The sequence below is a fragment of the Symsagittifera roscoffensis genome, chromosome 3, assembly GCF_963678635.1.
Source record: "Symsagittifera roscoffensis chromosome 3, txSymRosc1.1, whole genome shotgun sequence".
Classification (NCBI taxonomy): Eukaryota; Metazoa; Xenacoelomorpha; order Acoela; family Convolutidae; genus Symsagittifera; species Symsagittifera roscoffensis.
Window position 1 is genome coordinate 76,711,014 of NC_087064.1, and position 19,155 is coordinate 76,730,168.

At 35.7% G+C, this 19,155-nt stretch overlaps 1 protein-coding gene across 2 annotated transcripts in view; it reads left to right on the forward strand.

Moving 5' to 3' along the window:
• LOC134842267 (myb-like protein X) overlaps window positions 1–17,599 on the forward strand; it is a 31,514-nt gene extending 13,915 nt beyond the window's left edge. Inside the window, exons 8-12 of one of the 2 annotated variants that reach the window (XM_063858534.1) lie at window positions 1,443–1,620; window positions 6,339–6,423; window positions 8,610–8,795; window positions 15,014–15,225; window positions 16,743–16,929. In XM_063858534.1, coding sequence (XP_063714604.1) covers window positions 1,443–1,620; window positions 6,339–6,423; window positions 8,610–8,795; window positions 15,014–15,225; window positions 16,743–16,825 — 744 coding nt within the window. In that variant the 3' untranslated portion in view covers window positions 16,826–16,929. Of the gene's footprint in view, window positions 1–1,442; window positions 1,621–6,338; window positions 6,424–8,609; window positions 8,796–15,013; window positions 15,226–16,742 lie in introns of both variants that reach the window. The other variant, XM_063858533.1, reaches the window with a different exon arrangement.
• The last annotated feature ends 1,556 nt before the right edge of the window (window positions 17,600–19,155 follow it).

The following is a 19,155-nucleotide window of genomic DNA, read 5'->3' on the forward strand; positions in this document are numbered from 1 at the left end:
TCTTTATTTATTTAATTATCTGTTCTTCTATTTATTTAATTATGTTTAGTTTGCTTATATTTATTTATAATTTATGTATCTACATATTTATTTTTGTTTATTTTTATCACGTGTTTTGTTTATTTATTTAATTATTCTTTCTTTCATTTAGTTTTGCTTTTATTATTTCTGCGTGTGTATTTATTTAATTTATTTATTTTCATTTATTTATATTATGGGTCCTTTTTTAGTTCTCGAACTGTTATTCCATGATCTTTGTCAATATAGCAAAATTTTGGTGTATACATGTCTTAGTACGATTTTTAGCTCTAGAACTGTTATTCCATGATCTTTGTCAATATAGCAAAAATTTGACGTATACATGTGTTAGTACGATTTTTAGCTCTCGAACTGTTATTTCATGATCTTTGCCAATATAGCAAAATTTTGGTGTATACATGTGTTCGTACGATTTTTAGCTCACCAACTGTTATTTCAGGCCCTTTGTCAATATAGTAAAATTTTGGTGTATACATGTGTTAGTACGATTTTTAGTTCTAGAAGTGTTATTTTATGATCTTCGTTGATATATCAAAAATTTAACCTATACATGTGTTAGTACGATTTTTAGTTCTAGAACTGTTATTTCAGGCTCTTTCTCGATATAGCAAAATTTTGGTGTATACATGTATTAGTACGATTTTTTGTTCTAGAACTGTTATTCTTCAATTATTAGTTGTTCAAGTTGTTTGGTTTTTGCTTCAGTTTCTATGCCTTCGGTGTATTGCGCGTAGCGCCTATGTTTAATAATTTGTGTAATTAATTTTAATTTTGAAGTTCAATTTAAAGTTGATTGCAGTCATTGTTTTTCATAACTTGCAGATTGATGATTTTGGTCTGTTTTTTAGTCTGTTTTTGGTCAGTTTTTTTTTCATTCGATTCGGTCTGTTTTTTGTCCGAATTAAAGTGGTCACCCTGGTATTTTTCAGTCTTTCGGACGTGCATATGAGATGACTGGTTAACTTTAATTATAACTTTAATTATAACTGGTTAACAATTAACTTTCACTCATTTTTGCCTCAAAAATACTTTTAATACTTAATGTTGCCTCAAAAAAAATTTTTAGGAAAAACTTTGAAGGAATTAGCAGCCAAATTTAAACCATTTTCTCGCCCAGTTAGACAAAAATGAAATGATGACATTTTTAAGGTCATTGCTGGGCACTATTTTTGTTTTAAAAGTTCATTAAGCCCTTCGTTAATTTTGCAAGTAAGGAGTGTCTTATCGTAAAAAAAGGACAACACATTAGTAAATGCAATATAGTCTGATTTGCTGCCGTTTTTGGTGCTCATTAAGTTCGTTATTTTTCAGCGGCTCGACTCTTTCGGTTTTTCGTTTAATTCGTTACTTGTTTTTACTTATAGCTTACTATTTTGACTACTGTTGCTGTCTTTTGTTTCCAGGCCAGACAGGAGGCGGAGGAGGAGTCTAGGAAAAGGCGTGAACAGATAGAGCTGGAGGCGGAGAGGGAGAAGCGGGAGCGGGAGGAGGAGGATGCGAGGAGGAGGAAAGAGGAGAGTGAGAGGACGGAGAGGGAGAGGATCGACTGGGAGATCACCCAGCGCAAGAAGATCGAAGAGGGTGAGAATTTACACTAGAAACTAAAATATATTTATTTTTAAAGTAAAAGGTTCGAATCTCGGACTATGGTGAACAAATTTTTGCCTAATCTAACGTAGTGAACGACAACGCTGTCCTCCTGTTTTGGTTAAGGGGAGTGATTGTTCACTGGAGCTCGAATTCCGATGTCTATTACCAGTTTTTATCGTTTTCAATTCTGATTATATATATATTTTTTAAAAAGCCAAGGCTTTTCGTCGGGATAAAATTGAGAAAAATTGCAGAAACAACTGTGTTCATTGTTGAAAGAAAATCAGATCAAACTTAGGATTTTACTTCTGTAAAAGTTTAAGAAGCACAGAAGAACTAAAAATTTTGTCCAAGTTTACATTTTTTACGACTGATATCTAAGTTAATTTAATAATCTGAAGAAACTGTGGCCTGCGCATTTTTTTTCACTCGATGTCACGGGGATCGATAGTGGTATCATATTAAGGTATTTCAGAAATGGTATTTCGTCGGAAAAGGTATCTCAAAAAGTTTTCTGGCTGCCGAAAAAAAACAGTCTGAATGTTTTTACTGCTTAGACCAGAGTTACTGCGGGGGAGTTGGACTTCCCGTTAGTCTGATTTAACAACTTTTGTTCATTACGTTGTAGGAGACATTCATCTTCTAAAATTGTGGCTGATTTAAATTAAGAGGGTCATTATGATACAATTGCGTTATCTGCGTATCTTTTGATCAAATAAAACAATCTAGAAACTGCTTTCCAAAACATCCCCATTCGTTGACTACGAGTTTAAAAGTTTTAGGATAATTAAAATCAGTTTTTGTAGCTGTCGATTCTGTTTTATATGCTGAGATAATCCTCATGATAATAATTGCGTACTTATTTTTGGTATTTGATATTGTTCAAAACTTTTGGTTCTTAGTATTTTCTTTACCAACAACTATTCGATACCAATTAAGGGGCACTCAGAACGTTCACGGATTTGTTCTGATATTTGAGCCTTTTTGTTCTTTTTATTGAATTAGTTTTTGATTAATAAATGATGATGTTCTTGAGAAAAAAGTTTAACTGCTGTTTTTAAAATATATATATTTCCCGACACACTATGTTAAGGAAAAAAGTATTAATTTCGTATCTTGTATTGTATCAAGAAGGCCGACTGGAATACTTTGCCTGAATTCATTTTAAAATGATGGCGCATTAAAAGAATGACTATTGTGCTGTGATTATCCCAAATTGGCAATGTAAAAACCAAGATAAGTTTACAAAAAATGGTCGCAGTTGAAGTATGTTTTGAAATTGAGGTCATTAATAGTTTTATGGAGGACATTATCAGGACATTAATAGTCTTACGATGGTTTAAAAAAGTTTTGTCAAAGTTTTGTTAAAAAAACAACCACGCCGAGAACGAATTAGTACCTCTTAATAATCTCACGGTTTCAACTACTACTTTGACTCATACTATTATGTATAAGACGCAAGAACCAACCCTAGAAAAAAAGTGGTTCCTACTATGCTCGTGGAACGTTAGCACATTATAAGGAAATTGTCTGTGTTACGCAAAACTCTAGAAAGAAGAAAGATATCGGTGGGCTATCGACAAGAATCTCATTTTCGTAATGGTGACCAAAATATTTAAAATTTACTGATGAACGAGTTATGCGCCTAAGATATGTATTAGGGCATACTGTGTGTGCTATTGTATGTGCGTACGCATATAAGATAATAGAGAGGATTCGGAGAAAAATTATTTTTGTAACACGCTAGAAGATACTATGGTATCTTTACCTAATCAAGAATGTACTTTACTGATTGGCGAACTGAATGAACATAGTGGAGAGTGGCACCGAGAATTGGACTGCAATGTTGGACTTCCTGTTTTGGGACTCAGACCTCAGAAGGTCAGAGACTTATCAGTTTCTGCCAGTCACAAAATCTAGCCGTACTAAGAACTTTTTTTCAAAAACGCTGCGATGATAAGTATTGTAATCTTTAGAGTGGAGAAAGTTTCACCCAGATTGGTTTTATTCTAACCCGATCGTCGCAAAGAAGCTGTTTTAAAAGTTTGAAAGCTCTCAGCGGCGAAAAATGTGGTAACCAACAGACTTGTTTTCTGTAATTTTTCTCTTGAAGTTCCCAATTACGGCCATTGCTCATAACCAGTTAGAAATTTAAATCGTGGAATTTAAATGAAGGAGAAAAACATGTGTAGTTCTAAGAAGCAATGAGAAAAGCTAAAGAATAATCAAGTACATGCGAACTGAGGAAGCTTCAAATCAACACTTCTAGCTTTAAATCAACAATTTGACTTATACTAATATGTATAAGACGAAGGATTCTACCCGAGAAAAAAAGTAGTTCCTACTATGCTCCTGGAACGTCTGCACATTAAAAGGAAATTGCCTGAGTTACGCAAAACTCTAGAAAGAAGAAAGATATCGGTGGGTTGTCTACAAGAATCTCATTTTCGAAATTGTGACTAAATGTTTAAGTTATACTGATGAACGAGTTATGCGCCTAAGATATGAATTAGGGCATACTGTGTGTGCTATTGTATAAGCGTACGCATATAAGGTGATAGAGAGGATTCGGATAAAAATAATTTTTATAACTTTTACAGGCGAACTTCTAGAAGAAGCGATGAACGTACGTGGTGAAACAATCGAAAAACCAGCGACAAAAAAAAACAGGGTGATTGAACAAAAAAAACAAGCTAAGGAGTTAAAAAGAAAAAAATTTTGTTCAAAAAGTGGCCGAGGTCCGTAAATGAAGAAGAAAGTCTGATATATCGAAAACAGAACACAGTTGTCGAAAAGCTAGTTGCCGAAGCTGAAAATACATCAAGCCAGAAATGATGTCAACATCAAGAAAATTGGTGCAAAGGTTGTGGTTGAAACAACGTTCAATGAATGTGAAGATAAACTCCTGACACGTGATCAAGATGTTCTCTCGCAGTGGAAAAGTTACTTCTCAAGTTTTGTAAATGAGACTAATCGGAAGATATTTTTCAAATGGCTGGCCTATTGTAGAATTATACTATCCAGTAAATAGCACTGGCCTTCCGAGAAAATAAAAAAACCAGAACCAACAGGGCTAACTTTGGACATGGTAAGTTTTGCCAGAGAATGTCGACTTGCTGGATTTTTTGAGTCCTTAAGGAAATCTGGAACGATGGGATCAAAAATAAAACTATTACCTTCACAAAGCAAAAGGCGATTCTTTAGAATGTGGATCCTACAGAGGAATCTGATTAATCGCGAATGCATTAAAAAATTTCAAAAAAGTGCTGAATAAACGTCTCAGACAATCGATAAAAATATGAGACATAAAATTTAGTTTTATGAGAATTAGAGCAACTACCGATGCCGTTTTTCTGATTACAAATTAGAATGTGACCCAACATATTTATCAATCTGAAACCCTAGATACTGTCAAATAGTTCTGCTATCTGGGTGGCATGATTTCGGTTGAAAGTGACGCAAAACGCTGCATCTTCAGTCACAATAGCAGCTTTCTGGACAAAAAGAGGGCAAATTGCGCCTCTGGTGCTGAATAAAGATATTGAGTGGGGTTAAAGGTATCATTGCTACGAAGCTTGTCTCTGGTCAGTTCTGATGTACTGCTCGAAAATTAAGGCTCAGACAAAGGCGCTTTCCAGCTCTCTTAAGAACGCTTTGAAAAACATGCATCGGTTTTAAAAGCTCTGAGTCTTTTGAAAAGAAAGATTTACCAACGAAGCAGTAATTGAAATTGCAGGTTTTTTTGATCTGCACAAGCTACTAATGCGGTCACGGCTACGATAATCTGGCCATGTTCCTTGAAGAGAAAATGACCATGGACTAAAATCAACAGACCGTGTTTCATCCCAGGACAAAAATCAGCAGGAAGACCTTACAAAACGCTGCATCGATAGCGTTAAATGAAACCTGAATACTTGAAGCTCCAAACTCACAGACTGCCCTGATCGAATGTCATGGAAAAACGTACTATCTTTAATTAAATAGCTTGAATGCTATTAAAAATGATCTCAATTGAATGCTAGAGCTCGTCAAGCGTTTCATATTAACCATTGCTGTCGCACTTTCCAAATGGCCAACCTCGCCACAATGGGAAAACGGGTAATAAAGCGTTAGTAGTATTATTAATTACCGTGGTTATTTTTCAACAATTTATTTAACAGAATCAGATTAAGTGTCCATCATTCTAGCTCTAAAATTTACCTTGCATTTTCAAAATTGCTTAGGTAGAATTTTCTCTGTCTCGAGAAAATTAACAGTTATTAGATCATTTAACTTGGGAAATCAGTTTAAGCTTTGTATTGAGAGTTTGAAAGATTTTGTAAAAAACCTCCTTGCATTACGAATTGTTCAAAATATGATGCACCAGTTAATCAATTCAGGCTAATGACCTACTTAACAATGTCTCCCGTTCTCCCCTATGGTATCTACTATAGAATTTCTACCCCTTAAATAACTCAGTAAATTAGCTCTTTAGCGTTCTATTGAGAATTTATAATGTGCTGCATGGTCAAAAATTCGGCTTATTTCATCTACTTAGAATCGCGTCCCCCCTTTCTTGAAAGGGAGAGATTGTTAAGTAGATCCCATACAAATCATGTCTTAGTTTCGCAGGTTTATTTCAAGCAGGCAGTCACTAAAATTTCATAAAAGAGTTTCAATGTGGTTAAGAATTATAATTTAAGAGTTGAAGATGTTTTGTTCTGGTTTAGAAATCATTCGGGAGATGAAAACACATTACCAAACTCGACTGCAGCAAGTTGACGTGCAAATTCTAAATCAACTCAGGGAGAAAAAGTAAACTGCAAATCAACAAAAAATAACCAATATAACCAAAAAACAAGCTAACCAGAATAAATACCAAGTGAGATCTTAATTGTCTCAATATGGTTTGAAAAGCGCGACGATGCGTATAGTTTTTGCCTTCAAACGGCTATTCAGTTTAACTCAGACAATAACCAAATATTTAATGACGACAAAATAAGCTTTTTTGTTGTTTTGGTCTGAAACTAACCTATATTGTTTGCTCATATACTTTTCTCTATTGAACACGTGTAAATGTGATTCTCCGAAAAGAAAACAAGTCTGAACTGACTATTGTGATCTTCATATTCGCCAGTGGTAAACCTTTTTTTGGGGCAAAGATTAAGCAGAGACGATCAAATGTTCCAAGAATTGGTTGCCGATGTTTCTGCCTTTTCTGCTTATTTTTTACTCTATTTGTTTTACTCATTTTGCTTTATTTTACTTTTTGTTTTGCTTTCGGTCAGTTTCTCAGCTTCTTTTTGGGCAGTTTCTCAGCTTATTTAACTTTATTCTTTTAATAAATCCGTGTGCTGCTCTCTTCACAATGAAATTTTGGATCGTTTTTGTGTTTATGGTCCCACAGCAAGTTTCGACAACATGACGAAAGGCAGTAATGTCCATTTATATAACCAAAATCAATAAATTGAAATTTTCATTTATATTTCAATTTGATTAAAAACGAAAGGTAAGTGGAGAAAAATTAAATAAAAAGGACTTTAGTTGTACAGATAAGGCTTGAACTTTTGTCTGGAGACACCAACTTACCATTTACAAGCGTTAAGAATTTAAATTTTTTCTCTTGCGTATTTTCTATTTAAAAAAATGGTAAAAAAAAGAAGTTTCGAAAACAAAATGGAAAATTGTCAACTTTTTGTGTACATTTTTTTTCACTTAAAATTTAAATTCCTGTTTGATAAAAAAATGTATTATCAAATTGTTATTGCGATCGGGTTTTTTGTTTATTTTTTTTGAGACGCTTTGGAAAATTTGTCGACCTTTTTTTAGGTCAACCAAATTGATTTTCCGAGCTGTCCCAAAGCACTGCAAAGAGCTTGCTTTCGCCCAAATTTCTGCGCCGCAGGCAAAATTTTGAAAAAAAAACTGGCCAAAAAGGCGTTTTTTAGGCACTTTTTGGAAAATTTTTACCAAAAAATTGTGTTTTTTCGGCGTGCGCTCCCCTCTCAAAATTAGTATATGTTGGTGCCTAAGGCGCATCTAGAAAAATTTTAGGGTCCGTCACCAAATATCGATGACTTAAAATAGTTCAAGGGGGGACCCTTTGGGTCGGCAGGGGGTGGAATCCCTGAAGAAAGGAGCGTCCCCCCCCTAAATCCGCCCCTGACTCTCCCGAATCTGAAATTTTGGTTTCAATGGGTTGAGTGGGTTGTGTAAAGCTCCCCTGCATCAGCGGTTACGTCCAAATTTCTGTTTTTACATAAAGTTATGACCCTCAGAAAAGTCAAGTTTTCGTTTTTTGGCTTTTTTTCTAATTTTTTGATTTTTCTGAAAAACTACCCTCTCACATCTGAGTTTTTGATTCCAATAAAAAAACGAGTTTTAGGAGGCCCCCTGTGTAAACGGTTACCCCAATTTTTTTACTCAAAGTTTATGGGTTTCAGAAAAGTCAATATTTTGATTTCCTGTCTTTTTTAGAAACTTTTTGACTTCTCGAGAACAACTCAAGCTGATACCAAGTGTTTAATCGAAGCAACATGTTGTGGATTACCTCAGTGCATAAGATGCTACGTCTCAAAGTTTTTATCAAAAATATGTCTGGGAAAATTCCAAAATCACAAAGTTTTACTCATATTTTAATAGAGCAACAACTAAGGTTTCGGGTGAAGCCCAATTTTTGAAATTAACTTTTTCATCCGACATCAGTACAAAAATTCAAAAAATTATCAAACAGGTATTTCCAGCTTTAGCTGGTCCTCTAGTTTTTAGCAAGATTTTTAAACTAGTGAAATTTTTAAATTTATTTTACGAAACAACTAATTTAAATGGACATTACTGACTAAACGCTACCTCTAATCTCATCAGTGCAGGTTGTATAAAGGTATACTACTCAGAATGGCGATAGTTAATGCTAAAATTGATTCTCAAGTTATCGCTTGTTTTTAGTAGTAACGTAACTAGATTTTCTTCTCTGGCCTGAACTTTTTTTTGTAACTTTCCAGGAAAGAAGAGGCGGCAAGAGCAACGGGAACAACAGCATCAGCCCCAGGAGGAGGAGGAGGGGGAGGAGGATTGGTTTCTCAAGCTAATCACAAAGAAAGAGCAGCCCAACTCGCCCAACAACAACAACAGCTGCAACCACACTGCCACGGCAACAACAAACAGCACTCTCCTCTCACCTGTAACAGGTACGCTCACTCCTTTTTTTTCTGACCACCTACAGAGGTAAGAACCAACTTTGGACAAAGGCTTTTCCCCACAAAGTCAGGGGTACAATTTTTGTTTAGTTGGTGTTTGAATTTGTAACTGGTCGAAAAATTCTTTGCTACTTGTACAACGACCAGCTATTCTTGTCTGCTTTTGCGGAAAGCGAATTTTATCAATTTGCGTCCAGAACTTTTTACCGTAAAAACGAGTTTAATTCAGTCAACAGTTGGCTTGGTAGTTTCGCTTTTAGATTATTTGTAATGCTGCTAATACGTCTATACTAAAGCTGCTGGCTTTTAGTTGAAGCTATTTTCTAATCACGTATTTCTTTTTTCTTACAAGTTGTTAATTTTTTTCGAGTATTCTATTCACAGAAAAACGGTTTATTTTTTTGGTAGAACCTTTTTTCGTCTATTGTTTTTGGCTAAAGGGGTTGATTATTTTCGGTTGAATATCTATCAGCCTAAATTTTTCATCTAGTTGCTTCTGTCATTTCAATTGCGATCAAAGATGATGTGATAAGATTGCAATTCGACATGAAGAATTAATTATTCGAGTTTAGTTAATTACAGGTTTTCAGGAGACTTTTCTGGTTGCTTATTTTTCTCCATTAGTCAAAGTTTCGCTATAGTCAAAATTTTTGCAATCCTAAGAATAGAAGCAATGTTGATATTTGTGCTATTTCATTCGCTTATACTCAAATTTGATTAACAATTTTTGTTTTCATTTTCTTGTACGTTTTTTTGGGTTAACCTTGTTGGGTTCAGCCTATCGTGATGCTTGTTTTCGATTGTGCAGTTGCCTTAAGAGATCATATGTGTGGATATTTAAACAACTGTTTAGTTTACCTAACTTATTGACGCTGAACTAGTTTTGATCTGATTCTGTTATTAGTTTGAGTATAACCAACTGTCGAAATGTATCTAGTAAAATTGAATTTCATAATATTAATCAATCTTAAGCATGAAGTTGATGCTTTATATGTCGATTGCGCCTATATTTTTCTCACCAAAACAAGTTATTGCTCACATTGATTTCAAAAGAAACTTGCTTCACATTGGTCTACAACAGCTTTTTTGTTCTTCTCAAAGTTGCAAATCACTCGTTCTGTTTTTAAATAATTGGAAATAAAAGTATATCTCAGTCTATTACATCAACTGATTTGAAGCTGCGCTGTACTTGTGTTTTTGAACCATTAAAAATATAGGCTGTTTTTTATGCTGCAAATTTTGTTGTTCCAACTCGAATTAACCTCGACAGAATTTTTGTCCTCGAATTGGTTTCTGTCGAAGGACATAATTTGATTTTAACTAGTCTTTTTTGCCAGTTTTTTAAAATATTATCTCCAAGATATTGATGTTCAAATTGATATTTAAAAGTATGCTAAATCATTTGCAAATTTATGGCGGCTTGGATTTTTTTTGACGTGTAATTCAAATTCACATTAATAACGCGCAATGTATTTCGAGCTATTAAAGGGTCAGCGGCAAAAGTCATTTCAATTTAAATTGAGTCTAGCAGTTTTCTTTTTTGTCACTTTACATAGCGTTGGGTAGGATAATTGTTTCAAAACTGGAAAAAAAATTGAGGGATTTTTCAAACAATTTTTCAGGCAAAGCATTTTTCACTTATGTTGAAGGGCTGTTAGAACATTCAGGGTTTCGCCCTGTTACGAGCATTCTTGTCTTTCTTTAGCTTCAGAACCTTTTTCTTTTCCCCCACCTGCGATTTTTTACACGTAATTTTATGCTCAGATTGCCCGATTGTTATAAAAATTGACATGCGACTTCTTCAGCACCGACTGCGGTACCTCGAGGAACTTGTTAATAAAACTAAGACCGAGATTTTATTTAACTCATCTTGTGATATAGAAATAAGTATGAGAGCAAAATAGTAAATGTCAACACAATTGAATCGGAGTATCAACTTAAATCCTCCATAAATTGATAGAGAATAGTTACGCAGTTTAGCACCAACGTAAGTAGCGGTTTATCGGGTCCTCAACAAACTTGGAGTCCAAATGAAAACATACTTGAAATATCATTACTATGACGTAATATTCTGTGCACGGTTTACGCTGCACCATATTTCTCTCCTCTAGGAGGAATTTTTGGGAATGAACAAATGTAACTGAATATAAGATACAAAATTATAAGTTAACACAGATTGATTAATAGGATGTACATTTTGGTAGACAAATAATGGAAAAAGTACTCAGAGTTCAATAACGAGTTTTCTGTGGCTAATTTTCAAAATTTGTAAAGCGAGTTTTGTGCGGTTGAATGAGGGAATACTCCTTTTTCTTTCCGCCTGAACGGATCCTCCGATGATGACTGCCGGAAACAGATAAACTTCCTCAAATATCCTTGCGAAGAATGAGGCGTCTTGACCGAAGACGACTCTTCTATCAGGATTGGCTTGTTAAAGCGTACCTTGTTGTCCGGAGAGACGATTTTTGGGCTACAGACTGGGAGTTGAACTGACGGGTAATTGATTTGATTTACTGAACGACAAACCGGGCTAGCGTAGAAGGCAGTTTGCTTTTTTCTGACGCACATGTAGGGATAGCGCTTTCGAGCTTGGTTGACGGAGAAGGAACTAAGGAGATCGGAAAAAAATTGGGATTTTGAAGAAAACTGAGTTTCGTCATCCGACGTGATCGGAATAAGGTCGGGGCATGCTAACAACGAGGCTCCAGAGCTTGGGGAGCGTACTGAAGACCCCCAGACGTTGATGAGGATATTGTTAGATTGAGGTTTGGATTTGAGCTGCCTTGTTCAGGTCTGATGCCCGGAGCCCGTCCAGAGGGGCCTTCCACGGTCAATTTGTTCGGCTGTTTTGGTCTGATCGATTTGATTTAAGGCGAACCGAAATGAGTTTTTTTCTGATAATCTTATCTGTATCGATAACATAAGTTATCCCAGCAACACGGATAATTTTACCCTTAAAAGGTTTGAATAGTTCACCTCCGACTTCCTAACTAGTTTTTTTCAGATTATCTTGACCTTTTCTGGACTATGAATAAATAGGTTATCCAAATTCCGTTTACTACTCGACGATGACGGTTTTTGCTTGCTGGCTTTGGGCTTCTGAACCGTAAGGTCCCTGCTGACAAATAGTGAGAGATCACTGCGACCGAAGTATATGGGCCTCCAAAACACGAGACTTCAATGGGCTTGACTGCCCCTTGCGGACCACTTTGATCCTAGTCCTGCTGTCACACTGCTCTTTGCACTGTTCGGTAGCGAGGAGGTCTTCGTTCCAGGTGCTGATTTTCTAAATCAACACGTGGTGATAGACGTTCGGCGGCAATACATAATTCAGTATTCGGTTCCGACCAATCTGTAACTCAAACGTTGAAAATCTTGTCACAGAAACATTGTGACTCGAATACTTTCACTAATCTGGCGAAGTGTATCCTGAAAGAAAAACAAAATCAGGGCTTAGTTTAGCCGCCTCGAATCTTCTTTTGATAGTCTGTATCGCCCGTTCCACCAAACCACAGCCTCGGTGATCCACAACAGGGCAGAAATGTTGTGAAATGTTTTCCTCTTTACAAAAAGACTCGACAAACTTATTTTTAAACCGTGAATACTGATCGGTTTCAATTTATTTAGGATTACTATGCTGTTGAATATAGGATTCCAAAAATTTGTGTTTTTTTTTAGCCCTCAGTCGACAGTGTGAGCATGGCTGAAGGATACTTAGAGAATCGGTTGATTGCGACCTGGATGCATATTTCATTACCTAGATTATCCTGGATAGTACCACATAAGCTAGTTGTACTTCTTCATTTGGTTTTTGTAACCTAGATAGAGGTTGAGAATAACTAAACGAGATACGAGATTTCAAGGTTTTACCGCTATTGGTACATTGTGGGCACTCCTTGCGCATTTGCACGATATCTCTGTGCATCCGAGGTCACCAAATATTATAGGCGGCGTCAACTATCGCCAACTGTCCAGCATGGTAGCGGTGAGCCGGGCAAGAATCGCCCTCTGCTACACGTTCGGAATGTGTTGATTATCCACCCCAATACATCCGTCTACCACGCTCGAACACTGCAAGAAAGACTTGAGATAAGCATCAATCCGGCTGAATCCTTCGTAATCTTTGTAGAAAAAGAACCCGTTGCATGATGCGAAAGCTAGGATCTTCGTCTGTGATCTCTGCCAACACGTCAGCATCGAGGATTCCCACCAGACATGACAGTCACTTCTTATCTGGCGCGACGATTGACTTCTTCAAGACACCCAAGCTGAGCACTTGTTCCCGTGGGCGGTGATCGGTGCGACTCCGATTGTCTGATATTAGTCGGCGTGATCTGAAGTTTCCAAATACTCGGGCATATACTCCCTTTGCCGCTGTTTTCTCTGCTGAAAAATTCCGCCGCTGTCGAACTGCCCCAAATCTGTTGCTTGACGCGATCTGTTCACTGCAAACCAAGGTCTGTCCAAGGGAACAAGTTGGTTGAGCAGGAGTTCAAAACTGTTGTCTCGAATGGTAGACTGATCCATAAATCTCCTGAAATTGCACGAAGAGAGAGATGAATAGATACCGCAAGTTCATGGAAATAGTGAATTAGTTCCACCAGCAGTCGAAGAAACAAAATTGAGACGAGAAGTGTGAGAAGACAACACACTTGGCATCACACTAGACTCTCGTTCTGCGATTTTAGTCGTAGTGATACATCTTCGTAATGATAGCGATAAGACCAAGAATGTTTTTGAATGCGGTCTTTTGATTTTTCCACCGCTCAAATTTGTTCTAACTACTCAATTTCAGAGATGGGCGAAGTGGGGCGCGGTAAACCTGTAAGCAGAAATTTTTTAGATGGTTTAGTATTCCCATAAACGACCTAAGTTGCTTTAGGATTTTGGGAGGTTTGAGTGCTAGGGCTGCATCTATTTTCGGTCTCTCAGGACGATAACTTTCTGAAACTATATCAAATTCCAAACATGATAAGAAATTGTGAGAAAATTTGGGAGCAACGCCTTGTCATCTAGACGAACAAAACTTCCTCGACTAATCGGTTATGCTCAATTACTGAACCATTAGAGTTTATAAGGATATCATATAGAAGCAGAACACTTCTGACAATCCTTGTAGTGTGTTGTCCATTGCTTTTTCGAATTTTTTGCCATGTCTCTAAGACCGTAACAATTGGTCTTGAATCTATACGTGCCCATATGTTCACCACATATAATTTTACATTTGCAATGGCTACTGACTTTTTCACTCAATTTGATCTGGCTCAATGCGTATTTGAGGTCCAAAGGTGTGAACCACTCGTCTCCACTAATTCTCGATGTAATAATTTGAGTCTAATTGCTCAAACGGTTTGGCATCGGATGTCGGTTTTTGTGGATTTGGTCATTCATGAGCTTCGCATCTATGGCTAGGCTCACCGTACCATCCTTTATTGCCGTAATGACTATCGGAGAGATAAAAAAGTTCTTTTCATTTTTGTAAAAATTTTGATGGCATGTGATTTTTTAATAAGTTTAGTCGTGACTTTTTTTCTAAAACGATAGAGACCTGAAATTTGATCTCAGGTCATTCTTTTTTCTACGGGCTTTGTTTTTGATTTCTCACATAGCACTCCAGTGAAAAAATTATCAGGAATCATAAATACTCATTGTACCAGGTTGAGTCATTTATAAGAAAGCCTCTCAGTCGTGACTCACATTTCAAAAAAAAAATTTGAAAAATTTCTCTTAATGTCGAGAAAAATTGTCTGAGTGTTTCCGTTTTTGAGTAATTGACTCAGGGTAGTAGGTGGGAGGATTTTGCGCAACAGTATGGGTATCTGCAGTGGAGAATTTAGATTGTTTTTGAGGGGGGGCGGATTTTCCAAAAAAAATTATATAGATTTTGTCGACCATTATTTTAAATAGGACAAATTGATTTTACGAGAGCTCTTAGAAATTTATAAAGACCCTATTTTGACCAAAATTTTCTTTGCCGAAGTCAAGTTTTTGAAAAAAGAGGTCAAAAATGCCGTTGGTGAGGGGGTTGATCCCTGAGGGTGGGGGCGTCCGCCTCCTCCCGTAAATCCGCCCCTGGTATGTGATATTGCCAAATTTGTTTTCTAGTTAATCTTACCTAATTTTTGAAGTTGGGTCTCAATTGGTTGCTCGAAATTTTTTATTTGTTTCTTCAAATTAAAAAAAGCGAAATTGTTTGACCTTGTTTGCAGGTGCCAGCGACGGGAAGCAGCGGCTGCGACACTCACAGGAACTGCCGTCCAAAAACAACAACAACAGCAGCAGCAGAGCTCTAGTGGGGTCTCGAAAGAGCCCCATCCCCCCTCTGGAGGACAAGTACATCCCCCTAAACAGCACCACAGCAACAACAGTCACCAATCGGAGACACTCGTCCGAGGCCTCGGACACACAGACCCGCGAAGAGGTAACCACTCCTTTAAAAAACAACCTATAAGCTCTCTATTACCAACTCCATTTGAGTTTTGAGCTATACCATAGGTTTAAATTACTCGAGTGAACTATGATCACTTTTTTAATTACAGGAAATCTTATTTTGTATACGGAGTCCAAGAACGTTTCGTCAAAAAGCAATCATAAACTAATTTGTCTATGAATAGAGTCTATTTTATTTTCGTCTCTTGTGATTTTTTTCTCGTTTGTCTAGAAGAATGCATCTGCTTAAAAACAGGTTTAACAAACAGCTAATTTTATTATACGTACATTTTATACAGTGCTGGTTTAAATTATCCGGACAAAAAGAATAAAAATTGAAATTTAACAACAGTGTTATCTCCAAAAGTGGGCGCAAAAGGTTTTTTAAAAATATATTTAAAAAGTTGGTGTTTAAATAAAAATGACATTTTTTTGGTATCAAACAAAAATGCATATGTTTATACAAAATTGAGGATGTAGCCCTTCTTAAGTTGTGTAGGGCTACATAAGAGGCTTGCAGTGATATAGTTTTGCCGTATGAGTGATACGAACTTGATTCAGACTACCCTCACTGACAAAAATTGTTTCGGATTGATTTAAATTAATTTTAAATCGATCCAAATCGATTAAAAATGTACATTTTACGAACAAAATTGAATTTTAAATCGATTTAAATTGGTCTTTCCGCCTCACTTAAAGCCATTCGAATCTCACTTAAATCCATTTTAAATTGTTTTAAATCGGTCTTTCTTGAAATTTTTGGATCGATTCAAGTGTCTAAAAATCAATTTAAATCGATTTGGATGGATTTTTGGCCTCACTTGAATCAATTTTTTTGCTAACACGGCGAAAAAAAATCATGCTATTTGAAAAAATAATAGAATTCAAGAAAATGATCCTCATAGATCAGATTTTGAGCTCGAAAATATGCAATGACATCATCAAAAATTATCATAGTAAGTCAGATTTTGGGCAAAAACTTATGTAACAAATCAAGAAACAAATGGTCAATATAGATCAAATTTATAGCTCAAAGTATGCAGGGAAATCATAAAATGATATCGATTTGTTTAAAACTATTTCGTATTTTTTATTATGCTACCAAACGCTATGGATGTTAAATGAAAATCGATGGGCAATGAAAAAAAGCAACACACATTCTAAACTTATGAAATTAGGATGAAATAAAAATAGATTTAAATCAGTTTTAATCACCCTAAAAACTAAAACAAGATAAGGCTGAAAAAATTGGATTTAAATCAATTTAAACTCGATTTGGATCGATTTTCTTAGCTGGGATTTAAGATCAATTTAAATCAATTTAAAATTGCTCCAAACAATCTTAACCTTTTCCATTTAATCTTCATACTTTTTTCATACTAAAACTGATCTCAATTAAATCTACATACTTTTTCATACTAAACTCATACCTAATCGATTTTTGTCAGTGTGTGTAAAATACAGTTTTGTTCAGCTTTTTTTCTGTGATGACTCCTATTCGTTTTGTAGGTGCTGAGACAACAACAAAGCGAGCTGGAAAGGGAAGAAAAGGAGAAGAAACTGCAGCTAATCCAGCGACTGAAGAACATTGAGAACAGTCAGCCCTCCTCCTCCCCCAACGACAAGACCCCAATCACCCCCTTTGCCTCAACCCCCCTCAATCGCCCCTACAATCAAGCACCAGTGACCCCCTACTCGAGACAAAACTCAAAAACAGGGGGTGTTGTTTCTAATTACAAATTCATGTACTCGGAAAATGTAGACAATAGTTCGAAAAACACAAACACTTCGGGCAAACTCGACTTTAAACGAGACGACACCGAAGCTCAACTGAACGCCATTCTCGGGGGAACTCGCGAAAGGAGAAAACAAGTGCAAAAGCAAGACCAAGTGAGCTCAAATTTCAACTCCGAAGGTCAAATAAGTTTATTCAATGGGAAATCTAGCCGTTCAACTAGCAGAATTCACAATCGCCAGACTCCTAATCATTATGACCGCGAGCGCAGCGATAAATCTCTGATGTCAGTGCCTGATATTTCGAAATTGGAACTCAAAACACGTTCGGCCAATCGATACGATACAGATATTGAGGAACTTTTGCTCTAGGTAGTAAAGCTAAAGTGCAGATAAACTGTTTTTGATGCTTTCCATTCAAAAACCTTTCTGTTAAATTTGAAAATTTTAATTTGGAATTGTATCAAATTATAAAAACTTGCTCGTGACTTCTGCTATAATCTGAAAAGGGAAAATAGAAAAACTCGAAAGCATCAATTATATATATATATAAAAAAAAACAAATTCCAGTCATTATGCCAAATGTTGAACATATGTAAAATCTTAAAATATGTACAAGTTATCAAAAGCTAAACCCCTTAACTAATTGTACTTCATAATTTGTTTTTGTTTTCCGCACATTGAATTAAGCTACTTCAGCTATACGATAAACTTTTTTGAGGACGACAACAATGATAACATTGATTTCTAACCATGTAATTGTTTTTGGGACATTGGACCACTATTTTTCATTCCTGTGAAACAGAACAAGATAATGTGTAAAGTTTTTCATTCAAAAGACATTTCGACTTTCTTATAATTAAAAAAAGCAATAGCTTTTGATAAGTTTACGTAAAATGTACATGCTTATTGCGCGACAATAATATGTTTTTAAAGCTATATTAACAGGACCTTTTTAGTTTTCTGCTTTTGTTTTCATTCCTTAAATTAATTGAGTTAAATCACCAAGTTTTTTTACCCAGCTAGACGAGAATAGATGGTCAACAGTCGTGCAACAAGCAATCAAAAAGTTTAGTAAACTCGAATTGGATTCCGCAAAGTTGGTTTATGTTTTGAGTTGGTTTGTAGTGAATTTATAGTGTAGTTTTTCATGCAATAACGTGTTCCCACAAATGGTTTAAGCAGTTGTCGCCCATTGAAAGAATTGTTGCCTATGAAAAAGGTTTAAACATTATTTTGATAAAATTGCATTGCCCTGTTGCAAAATTTTTCTCCGTTATTTGAGCAAACTTTTGGCTTTTGCTTATTAAAAACGCAATTATTATTACTTGATAGTTACTGGTAATAATTACCTTTGCAATAAGCAAGGGTATTGCAGTCCTTTTCGAAATTTTTTTCCTGTAAACAACTTTGTTCACAGAATGGTCACTTTAGTAGGAATGGTAAATATAAATTCTGATATACTCAAATTCTTGAAATTCAAAAAACTACCATTTAAAAAGGCTGTTTCAGGTTGTAATTAGTTTTTCAAGTTCACCAAATTTATAAGTTCACTCCTTAATTTATAAGTTCGCCAATTCTGATTTTGCGTAATTTAATTTTTCAATTTTAAAAAATTTAAATGGTTGTTATTTTGGCTTAGTCAACTTATGTTGCGTAATTTTGAGTTTTAAATATAATCGTATAGGATTACGTGCTTCAGTATGGGTGGGTCGTAAAAACATTTAAAACTTTGTGAATTTTTTATGACAACACTTCTGTTTTCGGACCAACAGATTTCGACCCAAAAAAATTGTTGCCGCTCGGTGAATAATTTTCAATTTTTTTAAGGCTGCTATGAACTTCATCCGATACAAGTATGAAGTTTTTGAAGCTGTAGTTTTTCCAATGTTTTTTTTTCAAGTTATTTTTTCAAGTAATTTTTCAACTCAAGTTTTCAGATTCTTTTTACTTCTGGCTTTTTTTCCGCTGACTGTATTGTAGCACAATATGTAGCGCGATTCGAAGTTTCTCAAGCTAGTACAATACTGGCTGCTGTATTTTGCCACATCAAACTGAGTTCCAATTTAAAACAAATAATTGAAATTTTTGGGTGTTGTTTTTTTAGCGTTTTGTCATTTTTTTCAATTCGGAGGCTTTGTGTATTGCAAGTGGTGCGAAGATCTATTTTGTTTCTGTTTAAAAATTC